The sequence below is a fragment of the Panulirus ornatus genome, chromosome 17 (genome assembly GCF_036320965.1).
Source record: "Panulirus ornatus isolate Po-2019 chromosome 17, ASM3632096v1, whole genome shotgun sequence".
Lineage (NCBI taxonomy): Eukaryota > Metazoa > Arthropoda > Malacostraca > Decapoda > Palinuridae > Panulirus > Panulirus ornatus.
Genome location: NC_092240.1, coordinates 16,348,128 through 16,369,279, shown reverse-complemented (window position 1 = coordinate 16,369,279; position 21,152 = coordinate 16,348,128). Strand labels below are relative to the sequence as shown.

The following is a 21,152-nucleotide window of genomic DNA, read 5'->3' as shown; positions in this document are numbered from 1 at the left end:
CGAGAAGTGGGAGACCAAATTGGAGGTGGAAAGATGGAGTGAAAAAGATTTTGAGTGATCGGGGCCTGAACATGCAGGAGGGTGAAAGCGTGCAAGGAATAGAGTGAAATGGAATGATGTGGTATACCGGGGTCGACGTGCTGTCAATGGATTGAACCAGGGCATGTGAAGCGTCTGGGGTAAACCATGGAAAGTTTTGTGGGGCCTGGATGTGAAAAGGGAGGTGTGGTTTCGGTGCATTATACATGACAGCTAGAGACTGAGTGTGAGCGAATGTGGCCTTTGTTGTCTTTTCCTAGTGCTACCTTGCGCTCATGCGGGGTGAGGGGGTTGTCATTTCATATATATATATATATATATATATATATATATATATATATATATATATATATATATATACATATATATTGAAGGGAGCGGGGGGCTGGAAATCCTCCCCTCTCATTATTTTTTTTTTTTTTCTAATTTTCCAAAAGAAGGAACAGAGAAGGGTGCCAGGTGAGGATATTCCCTCAAAGGCCCAGTTCTCTGTTCTTAACGCTACCTCGCTAACGCGGGAAATGGCGAATAGTTTGAAAGAAAGAAAGAAAAGTATATATATATATATATATATATATATATATATATATATATATATATAATATATATATATATATATATATATATATATATATATATATATATATATATATATATATATATATATATATTATATATATATATATATATATATAATATATATATATATATATATATATATATATATATATATATATATATATATATATATATATATTATCCCTGGGGATAGGGGACAAAGAATACTTCCCACATATTCCCTGCGTGTCGTAGAAGGCGACTGAAAGGGGAGGGAGCGGGGGGCTGGATATCCTCCCCTCTCGTTTTTTTTTAATTTTCCAAAAGAGTAACAGAGGGGGCCAGGTGAGGATATTCTAAAAAAGGCCCAGTCCTCTGTTCTTAACACTACCTCGCTAACGCGGGAAATGGCGATTAGTTTAAAAAAGAAAAACATATATATATATATATATTTTTTTTTTTTTTTATACTTTGTCGCTGTCTCCCGCGTTTGCGAGGTAGCGCAAGGAAACAGACGAAAGAAATGGCCCAACCCCCCCCCCCCATACACATGTACATACACACGTCCAGACACGCAAATATACATACCTACACAGCTTTCCATGGTTTACCCCAGACGCTTCACATGCCTTGCTTCAATCCACTGACAGCACGTCAACCCCTGTATACCACATGACTCCAATTCACTCTATTTCTTGCCCTCCTTTCACCCTCCTGCATGTTCAGGCCCCGATCACACAAAATCTTTTTCACTCCATCTTTCCACCTCCAATTTGGTCTCCCTCTTCTCCTCGTTCCCTCCACCTCCGACACATATATCCTCTTGGTCAATCTCTCCTCACTCATTCTCTCCATGTGCCCAAACCATTTCAAAACACCCTCTTCTGCTCTCTCGACCACGCTCTTTTTATTTCCACACATCTCTCTTACCCTTACGTTACTTACTCGATCAAACCACCTCACACCACACATTGTCCTCAAACATCTCATTTCCAGCACATCCATCCTCCTGCGCACAACTCTATCCATAGCCCATGCCTCGCAACCATACAACATTGTTGGAACCACTATTCCTTCAAACATACCCATTTTTGCTTTCCGAGATAATGTTCTCGACTTCCACACATTCTTCAAGGCCCCCAGAATTTTCGCCCCCTCCCCCACCCTATGATCCACTTCCGCTTCCATGGTTCCATCCGCTGCCAGATCCACTCCCAGATATCTAAAACACTTCACTTCCTCCAGTTTTTCTCCATTCAAACTCACCTCCCAATTGACTTGACCCTCAACCCTACTGTACCTAATAACCTTGCTCTTATTCACATTCACTCTCAACTTTCTTCTTCCACACACTTTACCAAACTCAGTCACCAGCTTCTGCAGTTTCTCACATGAATCAGCCACCAGCGCTGTATCATCAGCGAACAACAACTGACTCACTTCCCAAGCTCTCTCATCCCCAACAGACTTCATACTTGCCCCTCTTTCCAAAACTCTTGCATTTACCTCCCTAACAACCCCATCCATAAACAAATTAAACAACCATGGAGACATCACACACCCCTGTCGCAAACCTACATTCACTGAGAACCAATCACTTTCCTCTCTTCCTACACGTACACATGCCTTACATCCTTGATAAAAACTTTTCACTGCTTCTAACAACTTTCCTCCCACACCATATATTCTTAATACCTTCCACAGAGCATCTCTATCAACTCTATCATATGCCTTCTCCAGATCCATAAATGCTACATACAAATCCATTTGCTTTTCTAAGTATTTCTCACATACATTCTTCAAAGCAAACACCTGATCCACACTTCCTCTACCGCTTCTGAAACCACACTGCTCTTCCCCAATCTGATGCTCTGTACATGCCTTCACCCTCTTAATCAATACCCTCCCATATAATTTACTCAACAAACTTATACCTCTGTAATTTGAGTACTCACTCTTATCCCCTGTGCCTTTGTACAATGGCACTATGCACGCAATCCGCCAATCCTCAGGCACCTCACCATGAGTCATACATACATTAAATAACCTTACCAACCAGTCAACAATACAGTCATCCCCTTTGTTAATAAATTCCACTGCAATACCATCCAAACCTGCTGCCTTGCCGGCTTTCATCTTCCACAAAGCTTTTACTACCTCTTCTCTGTTTACCAAATCATTTTCCCTAACCCTCTCACTTTGCACACCACCTCGACCAAAACACCCTATATCTGCCACTCTATCATCAAACACATTCAACAAACCTTCAAAATACTCACTCCATCTCCTTCTCACATCACCACTACTTGTTATCACCTCCCCATTTCCGCCCTTCACTGAAGTTCCCATTTGCTCCCTTGTCTTACGCACTTTATTTACCTCCTTCCAGAACATCTTTTTACTCTCCCTAAAACCTAATGATACTCTCTCACCCCAACTCTTATTTGCCCTCTTTTTCACCTCTTGCACCTTTCTCTTGACCTCCTGTCTCTTTCTTTTATACATCTCCCACTCAATTGCATTTTTTCCCTGCAAAAATAGTCCAAATGCCTCTCTCTTCTCTTTCACTAATAATCTTACTTCTTCATCCCACCACTCACTACCCTTTCTAATCAACCCACCTCCCACTCTTCTCATGCCACAAGCATCTTTTGCGCAATCCATCACTGATTCCCTAAATACATCCCATTCCTCCCCCACTCCCCTTACTTCCACTGTTCTCACCTTTTTCCATTCTGTACTCAGTCTCTCCTGATACTTCCTCACACAAGTCTCCTTCCCAAGCTCACTTACTCTCACCACCCTCTTCACCCCATCATTCACTCTTCTTTTCTGAAAACCCATACAAATCTTCACCTTAGCCTCCACAAGATAATGATCAGACATCCCTCCAGTTGCACCTCTCAGCACATTAACATCCAAAAGTCTCTCTTTCGCGTGCCTGTCAATTAAAACGTAATCCAATAACGCTCTCTGGCCATCTCTCCTACTTACATATGTATACTTATGTATATCTCACTTTTTAAACCAGGTATTCCCAATCACCAGTCCTTTTTCAGCACATAAATCTACAAGCTCTTCACCATTTCCATTTACAATACTGAACGCCCCAAGTATACCAATTATTCCCTCAACTGCCACATTACTCACCTTTGCATTCAAATCACCCATCACTATAACCAGGTCTCGTGCATCAAAACCACTAACACACTCATTCAGCTGCTCCCAAAACACTTGCCTCTCATGATCTTTCTTCTCATGCCCAGGTGCATATGCACCAATAATCACCCATCTCTCTCCATCAACTTTCAGTTTTACCCATATTAATCGAGAATTTACTTTCTTACATTCTGTCACATACTCCCATTACTCCTGTTTCAGGAGTAGTGCTACTCCTTCCCTTGCTCATGTCCTCTCACTAACCCCTGACTTTACTCCCAAGACATATATATATATATATATATATATATATATATATATACATATATATATATATATATATATATATATATATATATATATATATATATATATATATAATATATATATATATATATATATATATATATATATATATATATTTTTTTTTTTTATACTTTGTCGCTGTCTCCCGCGTTTGCGAGGTAGCGCAAGGAAACAGACGAAAGAAATGGCCCAACCCCCCCCCATACACATGTATATACATACATCCACACACGCAAATATACATACCTACACAGCTTTCCATGGTTTACCCCAGACGCTTCACATGCCTTGATTCAATCCACTGACAGCACGTCAACCGCGGTATACCACATCGCTCCAGTTCACTCTATTCCTTGCCCTCCTTTCACCCTCCTGCATGTTCAGGCCCCGATCACACAAAATCTTTTTCACTCCATCTTTCCACCTCCAATTTGGTCTCCCTCTTCTCCTTGCTCCCTCCACCTCCGACACATATATCCTCTTGGTCAATCTTTCCTCACTCATCCTCTCCATGTGCCCAAACCACTTCAAAACACCCTCTTCTGCTCTCTCAACCACGCTCTTTTTATTTCCACACATCTCTCTTACCCTTACGTTACTCACTCGATCAAACCAACTCACACCACACAATGTCCTCAAACATCTCATTTCCAGCACATCCATCCTCCTGCGCACAACTCTATCCATAGCCCACGCCTCGGACCATACAACATTCTTGGAACCACTATTCCTTCAAACATACCCATTTTTGCTTTCCGAGATAATGTTCTCGACTTCCACACATTCTTCAAGGCCCCCAGAATTTTCGCCCCCTCCCCCACCCTATGATCCACTTCCGCTTCCATGGTTCCATCCGCTGCCAGATCCACTCCCAGATATCTAAAACACTTCACTTCCTCCAGTTTTTCTCCATTCAAACTCACCTCCCAATTGACTTGACCCTCAACCCTACTGTACCTAATAACCTTGCTCTTATTCACATTTACTCTTAACTTTCTTCTTCCACACACTTTACCAAACTCAGTCACCAGCTTCTGCAGTTTCTCACATGAATCAGCCACCAGCGCTGTATCATCAGCGAACAACAACTGACTCACTTCCCAAGCTCTCTCATCCCCAACAGACTTCATACTTGCCCCTCTTTCCAAAACTCTTGCATTTACCTCCCTAACAACCCCATCCATAAACAAATTAAACAACCATGGAGACATCACACACCCCTGCCGCAAACCTACATTCACTGAGAACCAATCACTTTCCTCTCTTCCTACACGTACACATGCCTTACATCCTCGATAAAAACTTTTCACTGCTTCTAACAACTTTCCTCCCACACCATATATTCTTAATACCTTCCACAGAGCATCTCTATCAACTCTATCATATGCCTTCTCCAGATCCATAAATGCTACATACAAATCCATTTGCTTTTCTATATATATATATATATATATATATATATATATATATATATATATATATATATATATATATATATTTCTTTCACACACTTTACCAAACTCAGTCACCAGCTTCTGCAGTTTCTCACACGAATCAGCCACCAGCGCTATATCATCAGCGAACAACAACAAAAAAAAAAAATAAAAAATAAAAAAAAAAATATATATATATATATATATATATATATATATATATATATATATATATATATATATATATATATACCACATCGCTCCAATTCACTTTATTCCTTGCCCTCCTTTCACCCTCCTGCATGTTCAGGCCCCGATCACACAATATCTTTTTCACTCCATCTTTTCAGCTACAATTTGGTCTCCCTCTTCTCCTCGTTCCCTCCAACTCCGACACATATATCCTCTTGGTCAATCTTTCCTCACTCATTCTCTCCATGTGCCCAAACCATTTCAAAACACCCTCTTCTGCTCTCTCAACCACGCTCTTTTTATTTCCACACATCTCTCTTACCCTTACGTTACTCACTCGATCAAACCACCTCACACCACACATTGTCCTTAAACATCTCATTTCCAGCACATCCATCCTCCTGCGCACAACCCTATCTATAGCCCACGCCTCGCAACCATACAACATTGTTGGAACCACTATTCCTTCAAACATACCCATTTTTGCTTTCCGAGATAATGTTCTCGACTTCCACACACTCTTCAAGGCTCCCAGGATTTTCACCCCCTCCCACACCCTATGATCCACTTCCGCTTCCATGGTTCCATCCGCTGCCAGATCCACTCCCAGATATCTAAAACACTTTACTTCCTCCAGTTTTTCTCCATTCAAACTTACCTCGCAATTGACTTGACCCTCAACCCGACTGTACCTGATAACCTTGCTCTTATTCACATTTACTCTTAACTTTCTTCTTTCACACACTTTACCAAACTCAGTCACCAGCTTCTGCAGTTTCTCACACGAATCAGCCACCAGCGCTGTATTATCAGCGAACAACAACTGACTCACTTCCCAAGCTCTCTCATCCCCAACAGACTTCATACTTGCCCCACTTTCCAAAACTCTTGCATTCACCTCCCTAACAACCCCATCCATAAACAAATTAAACAACCATGGAGACATCACACACCCCTGCCGCAAACCTACATTCACTGAGAACCAATCACTTTCCTCTCTTCCTACACGTACACATATATATATATATGGGAGCGGGGGGCTGGAAATCCTCCCCTCTTGCTTTTTTCTTTTTTAATTTTCCAAAAGAAGGAACAGAGAAGGGGGCCAGGTGAGGATTTCCCTCAGAGGCCCAGTCCTCTGTTCTGAACACTACCTTGCTAACGCAGGAAATGGCAAATACTTTGAAAAAAAAATACATATATATATATATATATATATATATATATATATATATATATATATATATATACATATATATATATATATATATATGGAAGCGGAAGTGGATCATAGGGTGGGGGAGGGGGCGAAAATCCTGGGAGCCTTGAAGAATGTGTGGAAGTCGAGAACATTATCTCGGAAAGCAAAAATGGGTATGTTTGAGCGAATAGTGGTTCCAACAATGTTGTATGGTTGCGAGGCGTGGGCTATGGATAGAGTTGTGCGCAGGAGGATGGATGTGCTGGAAATGAGATGTTTGAGGACAATGTGTGGTGTGAGGTGGTTTGATCGAGTAAGTAACGTAAGGGTAAGAGAGATGTGTGGAAATAAAAAGAGCGTGGTTGAGAGAGCAGAAGAGGGTGTTTTGAAATGGTTTGGGCACATGGAGAGAATGAGTGAGGAAAGATTGACCAAGAGGATATATGTGTCGGAGGTGGAGGGAACGGGGAGAAGTGGGAGACCAAATGGGAGGTGGAAAGATGGAGTGAAAAAGATTTTGTGTGATCGGGGCCTGAACATGCAGGAGGGTGAAAGGAGGGCAAGGAATAGAGTGAATTGGATCGATGTGGTGTACTGGGGTTGGCGTGCTGTCAGTGGATTGAATCAGGGCATGTGAAGCATCTAAGGTAAACCATGGAAAGCTGTGTAGGTATGTATATTTGTGTGTGTGGACGTGTATGTATATACATGTGTATGGGGGTGGGTTGGGCCATTTCTTTCGTCTGTTTCCTTGCGCTACCTCACAGACGCAGGAGACAGCGACAAAGCAAAATATATATATATATATATATATATATATATATATATATATATATATATATATTTTTTTTTTTTTTTCATACTATTCACCATTTCCCACGTCAGTGAGGTAGCGTTAAGAACAAAGGACTGGGCCTTTGAGGGAATATCCTTACCTGGCCCCCTTCTCTGCTCCTTCTTTTGGAAAATTAAAAAAAAACAGAGGGGAGGATTTCCAGCCACCCGCTCCCTCCCCTTTTAGTCGCCTTCTACAACACGCAGGGAATACATGGGAAGCATTCTTTCTCCCCTATCCCCAGGGATATATATATATATATATATATTTTTTCTTCTTTCATACTATTCACCATTTCCCGCATTAGCGAGGTTGCGTTAAGAACAAAGGACTGGACCTTTGAGGGAATATCCTCAAATGGCCCCCTTCTCTGTCCCTTCTTTTGGAAAATTAAAAAAAACGAGAGGGGAGGATTTCCAGCCCCCCGCTCCCTTCCCTTTTAGTCGCCTTCTACGACACGCAGGGAATACGTGGGAAGCATTCTTTCTCCCCTATCCCCAGGGATAATATATATATATACATATATATATATATATATATATATATATATATATATATATATATATATATATTGGATTACGTGTTAATTGACAGGCGTGCGAAAGAGAGACTTTTGGATGTCAATGTGCTGAGAGGTGCAACTGGAGGGATGTCTGATCATTATCTTGTGGAGGCTAAGGTGAAGATTAGTATGGGTTTTCAGAAAAGAAGAGTTAATGTTGGGGTGAAGAAGGTGGTGAGAGTAAGTGAGCTTGGGAAGGAGACCTGTGTGAAGAAGTATCAGGAGAGACTGTGTACAGAATGGAAAAAGGTGAGAACAATGGAAGTAAGGGGAGTGGGGGAGGAATGGGATGTATTTAGGGAATCAGTGATGGATTGCGCAAAAGATGCTTGTGGCATGAGAAGAGTGGGAGGTGGGCTGTTTAGAAAGGGTAGTGAGTGGTGGGATGAAGAAGTAAGAGTATTAGTGAAAGAGAAGAGAGAGGCATTTGGACGATTTTTGCAGGGAAAAAATGCAATTGAGTGGGAGAAGTATAAAAGAAAGAGACAGGAGGTCAAGAGAAAGGTGCAAGAGGTGAAAAAAAGGGCAAATGAGAGTTGGGGTGAGAGACTATCAGTAAATTTTAGGGAGAATAAAAAGATGTTCTGGAAGGAGGTAAATAGGGTGCGTAAGACAAGGGAGCAAATGGGAACTTCAGTGAAGGGCGTAAATGGGGAGGTGATAACAAGTAGTGGTGATGTGAGAAGGAGATGGAATGAGTATTTTGAAGGTTTGTTGAATGTGTCTGATGACAGAGTGGCAGATATAGGGTGTTTGGGTCGAGGTGGTGTGCAAAGTGAGAGGGTTAGGGAAAATGATTTGGTAAACAGAGAAGAGGTAGTAAAAGCTTTGCGGAAGATGAAAGCCGGCAAGGCAGCAGGTTTGGATGGTATTGCAGTGGAATTTATTAAAAAAGGGGGTGACTGTATTGTTGACTGGTTGGTAAGGTTATTTAATGTATGTATGACTCATGGTGAGGTGCCTGAGGATTGGCGGAATGCGTGCATAGTGCCATTGTACAAAGGCAAAGGGGATAAGAGTGAGTGCTCAAATTACAGAGGTATAAGTTTGTTGAGTATTCCTGGTAAATTATATGGGAGGGTATTGATTGAGAGGGTGAAGGCATGTACAGAGCATCAGATTGGGGAAGAGCAGTGTGGTTTCAGAAGTGGTAGAGGATGTGTGGATCAGGTGTTTGCTTTGAAGAATGTATGTGAGAAATACTTAGAAAAGCAAATGGATTTGTATGTAGCATTTATGGATCTGGAGAAGGCATATGATAGAGTTGATAGAGATGCTCTGTGGAAGGTATTAAGAATATTTGGTGTGGGAGGCAAGTTGTTAGAAGCAGTGAAAAGTTTTTATCGAGGATGTAAGGCATGTGTACGTGTAGGAAGAGAGGAAAGTGATTGGTTCTCAGTGAATGTAGGTTTGCGGCAGGGGTGTGTGATGTCTCCATGGTTGTTTAATTTGTTTATGGATGGGGTTGTTAGGGAGGTAAATGCAAGAGTCTTGGAAAGAGGGGCAAGTATGAAGTCTGTTGGGGATGAGAGAGCTTGGGAAGTGAGTCAGTTGTTGTTCGCTGATGATACAGCGCTGGTGGCGGATTCATGTGAGAAACTGCAGAAGCTGGTGACGGAGTTTGGTAAAGTGTGTGGAAGAAGAAAGTTAAGAGTAAATGTGAATAAGAGCAAGGTTATTAGGTACAGTAGGGCTGAGGGTCAAGTCAATTGGGAGGTGAGTTTGAATGGTGAAAAACTGGAGGAAGTGAAGTGTTTTAGATATCTGGGAGTGGATCTGGCAGCGGATGGAACCATGGAAGCGGAAGTGGATCATAGGGTGGGGGAGGGGGCGAAAATTTTGGGAGCCTTGAAAAATGTGTGGAAGTCGAGAACATTATCCCGGAAAGCAAAAATGGGTATGTTTGAAGGAATAGTAGTTCCAACAATGTTGTATGGTTGCGAGGCGTGGGCTATGGATAGAGTTGTGCGCAGGAGGATGGATGTGCTGGAAATGAGATGTTTGAGGACAATGTGTGGTGTGAGGTGGTTTGATCGAGTAAGTAACGTAAGGGTAAGAGAGAGGTGTGGAAATAAAAAGAGCGTGGTTGAGAGAGCAGAAGAGAGTGTTTTAAAATGGTTTGGGCACATGGAGAGAATGAGTGAGGAAAGATTGACCAAGAGGATATATGTGTCGGAGGTGGAGGGAACGAGGAGAAGAGGGAGACCAAATTGGAGGTGGAAAGATGGAGTGAAAAAGATTTTGTGTGATCGGGGCCTGAACATGCAGGAGGGTGAAAGGAGGGCAAGGAATAGAGTGAATTGGAGCGATGTGGTATACAGGGGTTGACGTGCTGTCAGTGGATTGAATCAAGGCATGTGAAGCGTCCGGGGTAAACCATGGAAAGCTGTGTAGGTATGTATATTTGTGTGTGTGGACGTGTGTATGTACATGTGTATGGGGGGGGTTGGGCCATTTCTTTCGTCTGTTTCCTTGCGCTACCTCGCAATACGCGGGAGACAGCGACAAGGTATAAAAAAAAAAAAAAAAAAAAAAAAAATATATATATATATATATATATATATATATTTATTTTATTTATTTATTATACTTTGTCGCTGTCTCCCGCGTTTGCGAGGTAGCGCAAGGAAACAGACGAAAGAAATGGCCCAAACCCCCCCATACACATGTATATACGTACGTCCACACACGCAAATATACATACCTACACAGCTCTCCATGGTTTACCCCAGACGCTTCACATGCCCTGATTCAATCCACCGACAGCATGTCAACCCCAGTACACCACATTGCTTCAATTCACTCTATTCCTTGCCCTCCTTTCACCCTCCTGCATGTTCAGGCCCCGATCACACAAAATCTTTTTCACTCCATCTTTCCACCTCCAATTTGGTCTCCCTCTTCTCCTCATTCCCTCCACCTCCGACATATATATCCTCTTGGTCAATCTTTCCTCACTCATTCTCTCCATGTGCCCAAACCACCTCAAAACACCCTCTTCTGCTCTCTCAACCACGCTCTTTTTATTTCCACACATCTCTCTTACCCTTACGTTACTCACTCGATCAAACCACCTCACACCACACATTGTCCTCAAACATCTCATTTCCAGCACCTCCATCCTCCTGCGCACAAATCTATCCATAGCCCACGCCTCGCAACCATACAACATTGTTGGAACCACTATTCCTTCAAACATACCCATTTTTGCTTTCCGAGATAATGTTCTCGACTTCCACACATTCTTCAAGGCCCCCAGAATTTTCGCCCCCTCCCCCACCCTATGATCCACTTCTGCTTCCATGGTTCCATCCGCTGCCAGATCCACTCCCAGATATCTAAAACACTTCACTTCCTCCAGTTTTTCTCCATTCAAACTTACCTCCCAATTGACTTGACCCTCAACCCTACTGTACCTAATAACCTTGCTCTTATTCACATTTACTCTTAACTTTCTTCTTCCACACACTTTACCAAACTTAGTCACCAGCTTCTGCAGTTTCTCACATGAATCAGCCACCAGCGCTGTATCATCAGCGAACAACAACTGACTCACTTCCCAAGCTCTCTCATCCCCAACAGACTTCATACTTGCCCCTCTTTCCAAAACTCTTGCATTTACCTACCTAACAACCCCATCCATAAACAAATTAAACAACCATGGAGACATCACACACCCCTGCCGCAAACCTACATTCACTGAGAACCAATCACTTTCCTCTCTTCCTACACGTACACATGCCTTACATCATCGATAAAAAATGTATGTATGTATGTATGTATGTATGACTCATGGTGAGGTGCCTGAGGACTGGCGGAATGCGTGCATAGTGCCATTGTACAAAGGCAAAGGGGATAAGAGTGAGTGCTCAAATTACAAAGGTATAAGTTTGTTGAGTATTCCTGGTAAATTATATGGGAGGGTATTGATTGAGAGGGTGAAGGCATGTACAGAGCATCAGATTGGGGAAGAGCAGTGTGGTTTCAGAAGTGGTAGAGGATGTGTGGATCAGGTGTTTGCATTGAAGAATGTATGTGAGAAATACTTAGAAAAGCAAATGGATTTGTATGTAGCATTTATGGATCTGGAGAAGACATATGATAGAGTTGATAGAGATGCTCTGTGGAAGGTATTAAGAATATATGGTGTGGGAGGAAAGTTGTTAGAAGCAGTGAAAAGTTTTTATCGAGGATGTAATATATATATATATATATATATATATATATATATATATATATATATATATATATATATATATTGGTTCTCAGTGAATGTCGGTTTGTGTCACGGGTGTGTGATGTCTCCATGGTTGTTTAATTTGTTTATGGATGGGGTTGTTAGGGAGATAAATGCAAGAGTTTTGGAAAGAGGGGTAAGTATGAAGTCTGTTGGGGATGAGAGAGCTTGGGAAGTGAGTCAGTTGTTGTTCGCTGATGATACAGCGCTGGTGGCTGATTCATGTGAGAAACTGCAGAAGCTGGTGACTGAGTTTGGTAAAGTGTGTGAAAGAAGAAAGTTAAGAGTAAATGTGAATAAGAGCAAGGTTATTAGGTACAGTAGGGTTGAGGGTCAAGTCAATTGGGAGGTGAGTTTGAATGGAGAAAAACTGGAGGAAGTGAAGTGTTTTAGATATCTGGGAGTGGATCTGGCAGCGGATGGAACCATGGAAGCGGAAGTGGATCATAGGGTGGGGGAGGGGGCGAAAATTCTGGGAGCCTTGAAGAATGTGTGGAAGTCGAGAACATTAGCTCGGAAAGCAAAAATGGGTATGTTTGAAGGAATAGTGGTTCCAACAATGTTGTATGGTTGCGAGGCGTGGGCTATGGATAGAGTTGTGCGCAGGAGGATGGATGTGCTGGAAATGAGATGTTTGAGGACAATGTGTGGTGTGAGGTGGTTTGATCGAGTAAGTAACGTAAGGGTAAGAGAGATGTGTGATATAAAGAGCGTGGTTCAGAGAGCAGAAGAGGGTGTTTTGAAATGGTTTGGGCACATGGAGAGAATGAGTGAGGAAAGATTGACCAAGAGGATATATGTGTCGGAGGTGGAGGGAACGAGGAGAAGAGGGAGACCAAATTGGAGGTGGAAAGATGGAGTGAAAAAGATTTTGTGTGATCGGGGCCTGAACATGCAGGAGGGTGAAAGGAGGGCAAGGAATAGAGTGAATTGGAGCGATGTGGTATACCGGGGTTGACGTGCTGTCAGTGGATTGAATCGGGGCATGTGAAGCGTCTGGGGTAAACCATGGAAAGCTGTGTAGGTATGTATATTTGTGTGTGTGGACGTATGTATATACATGTGTATGGGGGTGGGTTGGGCCATTTCTTTCGTCTGTTTCCTTGCGCTACCTCGCAAACGCGGGAGACAGCGACAAAGCAAAAAAAAAAAAAAAATATATATATATATATATATATATATATATATATATATATATATATATATATATATATATATATATATACACATATATATATATATATTTTCGACCAACCGCTAGGGGTGGATGAATAACTGGTTATCTGAGGAATGACTGTTGTAACCTCATCAATCCATTCAATCTATCTAAGAGCATTATCTATCATATAATCTCTCCTGATCTAAATTACACATTACTTTAAATCTTTTAGCTTATAGCTCAACTGCACCATTTTCTTCTGCAAAACATATCTTACATCTTTCATCAAAGTCCTCAAAACATTCCATATTCCTATCCACTTTTGTATACTAGTTTACACTAGTCACTATAACAGTCTTACACCTTTTTTTCTCATTTGTATGATATCCTACACCAATATACATTTCTATCTATTTATCTTTCTATATCTCTGATGCCAGTTCCCTCTGGGAAGTGTCTTAAGGGGGTGGCCATGGCAAAAGTCGCCATACCTGGTGAACTCCAGCGCTGTATTTTAGCCTTGTGTGCCTCATCCTTAACAGGCCACCAGAAAGGGCATTTCTAGCATAGTGTTTCAAAGGCTCCTACCTTATGCTCTTAGTAACTTATACTACCCAAAGTGTATACCTTATGTTCCAAACTACTACTTCTATCTCATGCTCCCACCTAATGTTCCTATCGACTTCTACCTAATGTTTCTACCAAATGTTCCTGCATAATGTTCCTACCTACTACTTGTCTATTGCTCCCTCTACTTTATCAAAAGCCAGCACTAGCAAAATATACATTTCATCATACTATTTTATACTCCTACTTTCCAAAATGTTTTCTCTTTCCAACTGTTCCTTCCACTAAATTTCCTTTCTGACAAAAATCTAAAGATAAAATAATCTATTTCTTTCCTTCTAATATCCATCTATTGCCATAACATCAGCCAAATCACTACTAAACAGGTTCTCAAAGAAAAGTACCATTTCTTGAAGTGACTTAAAATTCCTAGCACTACATCAAATTTCCTTCATAAAGCAGATAATCATCTAGAACATACTCTTTTTAATGACCATCATAAGCACATTTAGTCATTTACTAACAAAACATAATTTTCTGTGTTCACTTCTTTTCCAAAATCGATATCCCATTCCGTTCCTCTTACTATAATGAAATTTTACATCAGTATAACAAGCATCACCATTCTTAATCAAATGAATCTTTTCAAGTGCAAGAGCCTGTGGACAGTGATCATTCACAGTTCTTGCTTCTCTTAAATGCAGCCTGCATTTCCTGCATTACCACCTATGAAAGATGAAGAAAAGGCCTCATTCACTCACATCAAGTCTCTAGCTGTCATGTATAATGTGCCAACATCCACAACTAGGCCTCAGACACCTTTCCATTGTTTCTCCTGACAGATTCATGTGCTCTGGTTCAATGCGTTGACAGCACATTGCCTCAAATATGCCATGTCACTCCAATTCACTCTACTCCATGCACACATTACTCCCTCTTGCATATTCAGGCCCTGTGCATTTAAAATCTTTTCCACTCCATTGCTCCATCTGCAATTTGGTCCTCTTCACCTTATCTCCTGCACTTATGACATACACACAGTACAGTAATCTTATTGTCAACATCTCACTTATCCTCTCCACAAGTCCAAACTATTTCATACTCCTATCTAGTAGTTTTACAATACATAATCAACAATTGTATCATTGACAGTACTTCCTTCATCACAATAGTATATCTGGTTATCTCTTCAATAGCATATTTTTGCCTTAGGGATACAGGTTATCTCTTCTTCAGTACCATTTTCTCTCATGAGGGATACTGTTGACTTGATCCATCTTCCATCTCTTATTTCTATATATTTTACACCCCAACATAAAATTCCTTTGCCCCTAATAAACCTAGGCAAGAACTCAACATACAAGCATACAAACAGACGGACAAACAAATATCATAAACCAAATATTACAAAAAAGTCCATCTGCTTAACGCATTTCCAATTCAAACAAATGCAGTCTCTAAGATTTATAAATGCCCAATGTGTTAAAGTGTGACAAGTACTTCCACTCATACAAAACTACTACAGTAAAGCCTTGATTTAACAGATCCCAACTTATGGATTTTGGATCTAACGGACCATAATACAGTAAATAATTAATAATGAAGAAACAATAAAAAAATTTCAAACGCTGCACCGTGCATTTCATATTGCACTTGTTTTTGGTAGTGTGGGGTAGACTCACTTTGTTTCGGTCTCAGCCTGCCTAAAGCTATTGTGCAGTCAGGTTGTATATAGAGTGTTTCTGTTATTTCAGAATTGTGATAAGATTTAATAAATAATTTTGCAATCCTTGCAATTCAAAATGGTATCAAGTGAAAGAGGCGTTAAAAGAAAGCCTGTGAACTTAAATGTGGTACAGAAATTAGAACAATATGTCTCGATTTCACAAACTTTCAGCACTAATGGACATCCCTTCCCCCCTATTGGTCCGTTGAATTGAGGGTTTACTGTATTTCCATTTAAACTTTGAAGTTGATTCATAAAGTGAACCCAAAGTTTATTCCAAATACAGTGCAAAACTGTGAATGTCAAGGAACATATTCGCATAATAATTAGCAAACATCAGGGAGAAAATAAATGATAGAAATGAAAATAAGGGTAGAATGAGTGACACCATGCATTCGTATTGGTTATAAGCAGATGATAGAATAAATCATAAATGCCCTCACCACAAAAGAAAATTATGGAAGGGATGATAAGTACACAATTCTCAGTGATACAGTTGTGAAAGTAAATCACAAGGTAAATAACAACAGGCATAATACATCATAAGAAACAGGTCTTGCTATATGGTCATGACAAGAATTCAGTGTGAGCAACTGAATAAATGCCTTATGATTGTTGAGGGAAATGTTAAAAGCACAATTACTATTGATTTTAATGAAGAAGAGAAAGTATGAATAATAAACAACAGTAAAATATAGAGAGGAGTTATACATAATGAATGCAGATTTATACAACCTGACACAATAACACAGGCTAAGCCTACCACAATGTCTGTCAATGACCTCCCATTTGTTCCTTTCTCTAACAATTTTTTCCTCCTTTCCCACATTGGTAATGCAGCACTAGGAACATGTGAAAAACAACCTCATTTGCTTATATCCACTCTTTAGCTGACTTGTATAATGCACTAAAACCAGAGCCCCCTATTAACAAGCAAGCCCCACAGTGCTTCTGTGGTTTCCCATGACCTATTTATATGCCTAGGTCCAGCCTACTGACATATTGCTCCCTGTATACCACATCAATCCAATTTGCTTTATTCCATGCATGATTGCCTGCATGATCAGCAACTGAACTCTAATAGCATCATCCATTCCTCCACCTCCTCCTTGGTTCCCAACCTTTTCCTTGTTCCCTCTACTTCTGACATGTATACCCTCTAAGACATACTCTCAATATCTCTAAACCATTTCAGCACACTCTCTTCAGCCCTCTCCTACATACTTTTATTCACTTCAACCCTCCTCACACCATATATTCTCCTCAAACACTTCATTCCAACCCATCCATCCTTTTCAGTACTACTTTAGCAAGGGCCCACACCTCCTATCCATACAACACTGTCGGGACTACTATATCATCAAACATACCCACCTTTGCCCTCACAGGCAATAACCTTGCTTTCAAAATACTCAGTAATCTCTGGGCCTTGGACCCCCTGACCACCCTGTGGCTCACTTCAGTTCCATTCCATTTGCTGCCACGTCAACTTAGAGGTATCTATAACACTCCAGTTCCTCAAGGTTCTTTCCATTCAAAATCATACTCCAACTAACCAATCTCTCTTCACTGCTAAACCTAATTACCTTGCGTTCATTCACATTTATTCTCCACTTCTTTAACATGCTCCCCTAAATCCAGAAACCAAATCTGGCAATTTCTCATTTGAATCTGCTGGCAGCACTGTGTCACAAGCAAACAAAAGCTGACACCTCTCAGGGACCCCCATCCCCAACAGACAGCAGACTTATTCCTCCCTCCAAGATGCTCTCATTTACCAACCTCACCATCCCATCCACCATCTCATTTAATAAATATACTTCAAAAATATTCATATGAAAATGTAGAAAAAAAATAATCACTTCAAAAGCATTTTTGGGCCATTACTTTTGCTGTTGTGCATAATTTTGTAAATGTTTCAATACAATGCGCTAAAAAGTGTGTGAACAAGGCTGAGTGTATAGTGAGTTGTGATTGTATACTAAAGTTTGTTTTACCTTCACAGGAATAATGTTTACCAATTATTATGTTTCTCAACTTGGAGGCTAACGTCAAATCTATACTTGCTTGCCTTGTCGTAATGTTGGTTCACTTTCTCTCCTCTATAGGCATCACTTTGGTGTTTGCTTCCATGAGCTGGCTTCTTGTGTGCTCCCACCACTAGGTAGACCATACAATACTTGGCAAGGTGCTGCATCACATGATCACTGTGTGGCTGCTGGCAACTCAAGGGTGGGCCATTCTGATGTCTAATGTCTCTCCCTACACCTTAAAGCTTCTGAACTCCCTACCCTCTCATGTCTTTCCCAACAACTATGAAAAGGTACATTTTAAAATACAGGCTTTTCACTTCCTCTAAAATTTGTAATTACTTTCCCCTTGTCTCATTTTCTTTTCTTTTTATCAACCTCTCTCGACTTCAATTACGGCACATTCTTGATGTGGACTTGTGACTGAAGCCACCATCATAAAAAAAAAAAATTTCTTAGTGTTATTTAATGATAATTCTTTATAACAGTCAAACCCTTTCAACCATCACTCCTTCAAAACTTTTCAGGTAAACTAAAAAAATTTATACCTCAGTATTTCAAACATTTACCTTTTCCCCCCATATGGCAAATCAAAGATCAAGACAATGGTGTATTTCGATTCGGCTACTGAACATTAATGTAAATCTTGGCCCCTAGGTGAGGCTTCCATAAGATCTATAGATTTCAACAACTTTTTCACTGACTTTTCCCTCACACTTTACCTGGTTCTCTTACCCCACTTATAATCAATTTAGCTAAAAATATTGTACCCCTAAATCAGAACTTTATCATTCAAGGGTCTCCCTAAACAATGAAATCTTTTGCATCCAAGAGGACTACAGTAAGGTGGAAGAAATTTGCCTTAGTAATATTGGTGAAAAAGTTGACTGAAGGATCTGTTTTTATTAGCACTTTATTGTATTTCTGTACGTATTTGCATTATCTTATTTTATCCCCAAAGGGTTGTTAAGAATTAAAGACCAAAGTAATACTGTAGAAAACCCAGTCAATTAAAAAAAATCAAGCTTCTATTAGCATTCAGTTCTTTCCTGTGCGTATTTCTAGGATTTATAATCCATCAATATCCAAGTGAACTGCAATAGAAATAGGCCTCCCTAACCAACTAAATCCACCAAATTTGCTGTAGGATAGGAGAAACACACCTGTAATAATGTAGCAGACCCAGTTGACAATTACTCTTAGATTTTTGTTGAGGAGACTACGATACTATATGTGCATAACACTGTGAATGATGATGTCACCATAAGAAATGAAATCTAAAAGCATTGCAGTATCAATGAAATACACTTTTACTATATCTTGATGGGTTTCGGCAGATTTCTCTGCATTTCAGCGGGAAGTATGTTGCCCTGGGAAAACAAAACCACGAAGTGCTATAAGATTGGTGAAATACGCCTGAGACAGCGTAGGAAACTCTGTCAAGTAAGAACTTCTCTTGAATTTCAGTGGACTTCATGCCTGAGGATAAGTCTTCTATGTGTAGCCCTAACCGTTGCATAGTTGTCATTGTATCATTGGGATGGAAATCACGAAACAAAACAAAAAAAACAGAAAAGCAATTATCTACTACTAAACATTAATTCCATTAGTTGACTGAGCTTCCTATATCAATACAGAGAATCTCAATAAATTTCGTCATTTTGGGATACCAATTATGGGAGATAGCAAACGCGGGAGACAGCGACAAAGTATAATAAAAAAAAATAAAAATAATAACATCTCTCAACGATAAAGATGACATCAGTGTTTGGCAGGTACTTCTGTTATGGTGAATCATATATGAAGCATTTAAAACATAGATACCATATAGTATTGCTAATTGCCATGCAGAGCTATATTAGTCAACTACCTCACTGCCTTATGCATATCCAAATCCTTACTTAATCAATAAGAAACCTTTCAAGTTTCAGGTGTACTATCCCGGGGTATGGCACAATCGTTCCAGCATATTGCAATGCTTCGGTTATCTAGAATATTTGTAAAACGGCCTGTACATCCCTAGGTCTAACAAACGATACTGATATTCTTCGTACTCACATTGCCAGCCTCCTTCACCAGTTTTAAGGCGACGGAAAAACATTCCTGCTTGTTGATACTCGCCATGATCAATGGAACCTCTGTCACTGAAACACCGCTGAAAAGAAGTGGTTGAAACATGATACCAATATATTCATTTCTGTATATATATATATATATATATATATATATATATATATATATATATATATATATATATATATATATATATAATATATATATATAAACAGTATCACCAAGAATATAATTCTCCTACCTTTCAAATTTGTAATGTAAAATAGTAGATTAACAGCAGAAAAAGGAACTTTGATCAGAAACTCGGATTGTCTTGACTTTTTCACTTACATTGAAACTATAATGTATATTCCCAAACTGAATATTATTCCATTCTGTGAAACTATAGTTTACGGGCTTTGTAAAGTATTTAGAATAACATTCCTGCAAAAATCAAGATTACACTACAATGTGACTTTAGCGATAATGATCCCGGGGAATGATGACCTGCTGTGTGTACAGAAATGTGACCTGTCGGCGAAAACATAACATGTCAAAATTATTTGCCTGGTTGAAAAATGTTTGACCAATCAATGTTGCTAGGCGACGAGTCACATTACTGGTAGATATTTCTACCCAGCAGGTCACTTCTGATATTAGAAAATCCCTGATGGGAATGTGACATAAAGTGTATTATGGCAGAATTATTATTGTTGCAATAGATGAAATGATCCAATATCGGGAAAAATATCGTTGAGGAGACATTTTGTGATAATTCAGAATATTGGGGAAAATCGTTCTTGTCCTCCCCTCGAAGACCTTTGAAAAATGTAATTATGGTATCTTAAGAGCCCACCCGCAGGGTAAGAAATTAAAAGAGCAATGAAAATTTAATGAAAGTCGTGTTTTCTCATTTTTATGGTTCACACTGGATATAGGGCCATGGAATGATTTGAAAAAAAAAAATATTTTATTATTTTCAGGGCCTCTTAATCATTGGGCCTTAGGAGTTATCCCCTTCATCAACACACTGCTGTCAGTAAGCATAGCCTCTAGAATGGAGTGAGCACTACTTATGAAATATGAAGGAACGTTC

The 21,152-nt window shown here is 40.0% G+C and overlaps 2 protein-coding genes across 7 annotated transcripts in view; one reads left to right on the top strand and one right to left on the bottom strand.

Annotated features, from left to right (window-relative positions):
• LOC139754581 (regucalcin-like) overlaps window positions 1-21,152 on the top strand; it is a 549,227-nt gene that overhangs the window by 509,451 nt on the left and 18,624 nt on the right. The gene's annotated exons all lie outside the window — the stretch shown is intronic.
• The window catches only part of LOC139754584 (inositol monophosphatase 1), a 116,911-nt gene that overhangs the window by 93,897 nt on the left and 1,862 nt on the right, over window positions 1-21,152 (bottom strand). For 3 of the 4 annotated variants that reach the window (XM_071671989.1, XM_071671988.1, XM_071671984.1), the window contains exon 2: window positions 20,063-20,159. In XM_071671989.1, the coding sequence (XP_071528090.1) occupies window positions 20,063-20,128 (66 nt within the window). In that variant the 5' untranslated portion in view covers window positions 20,129-20,159. Of the gene's footprint in view, window positions 1-20,062; window positions 20,160-20,407; window positions 20,986-21,152 lie in introns of those variants that run through there. The other variant, XM_071671987.1, reaches the window with a different exon arrangement.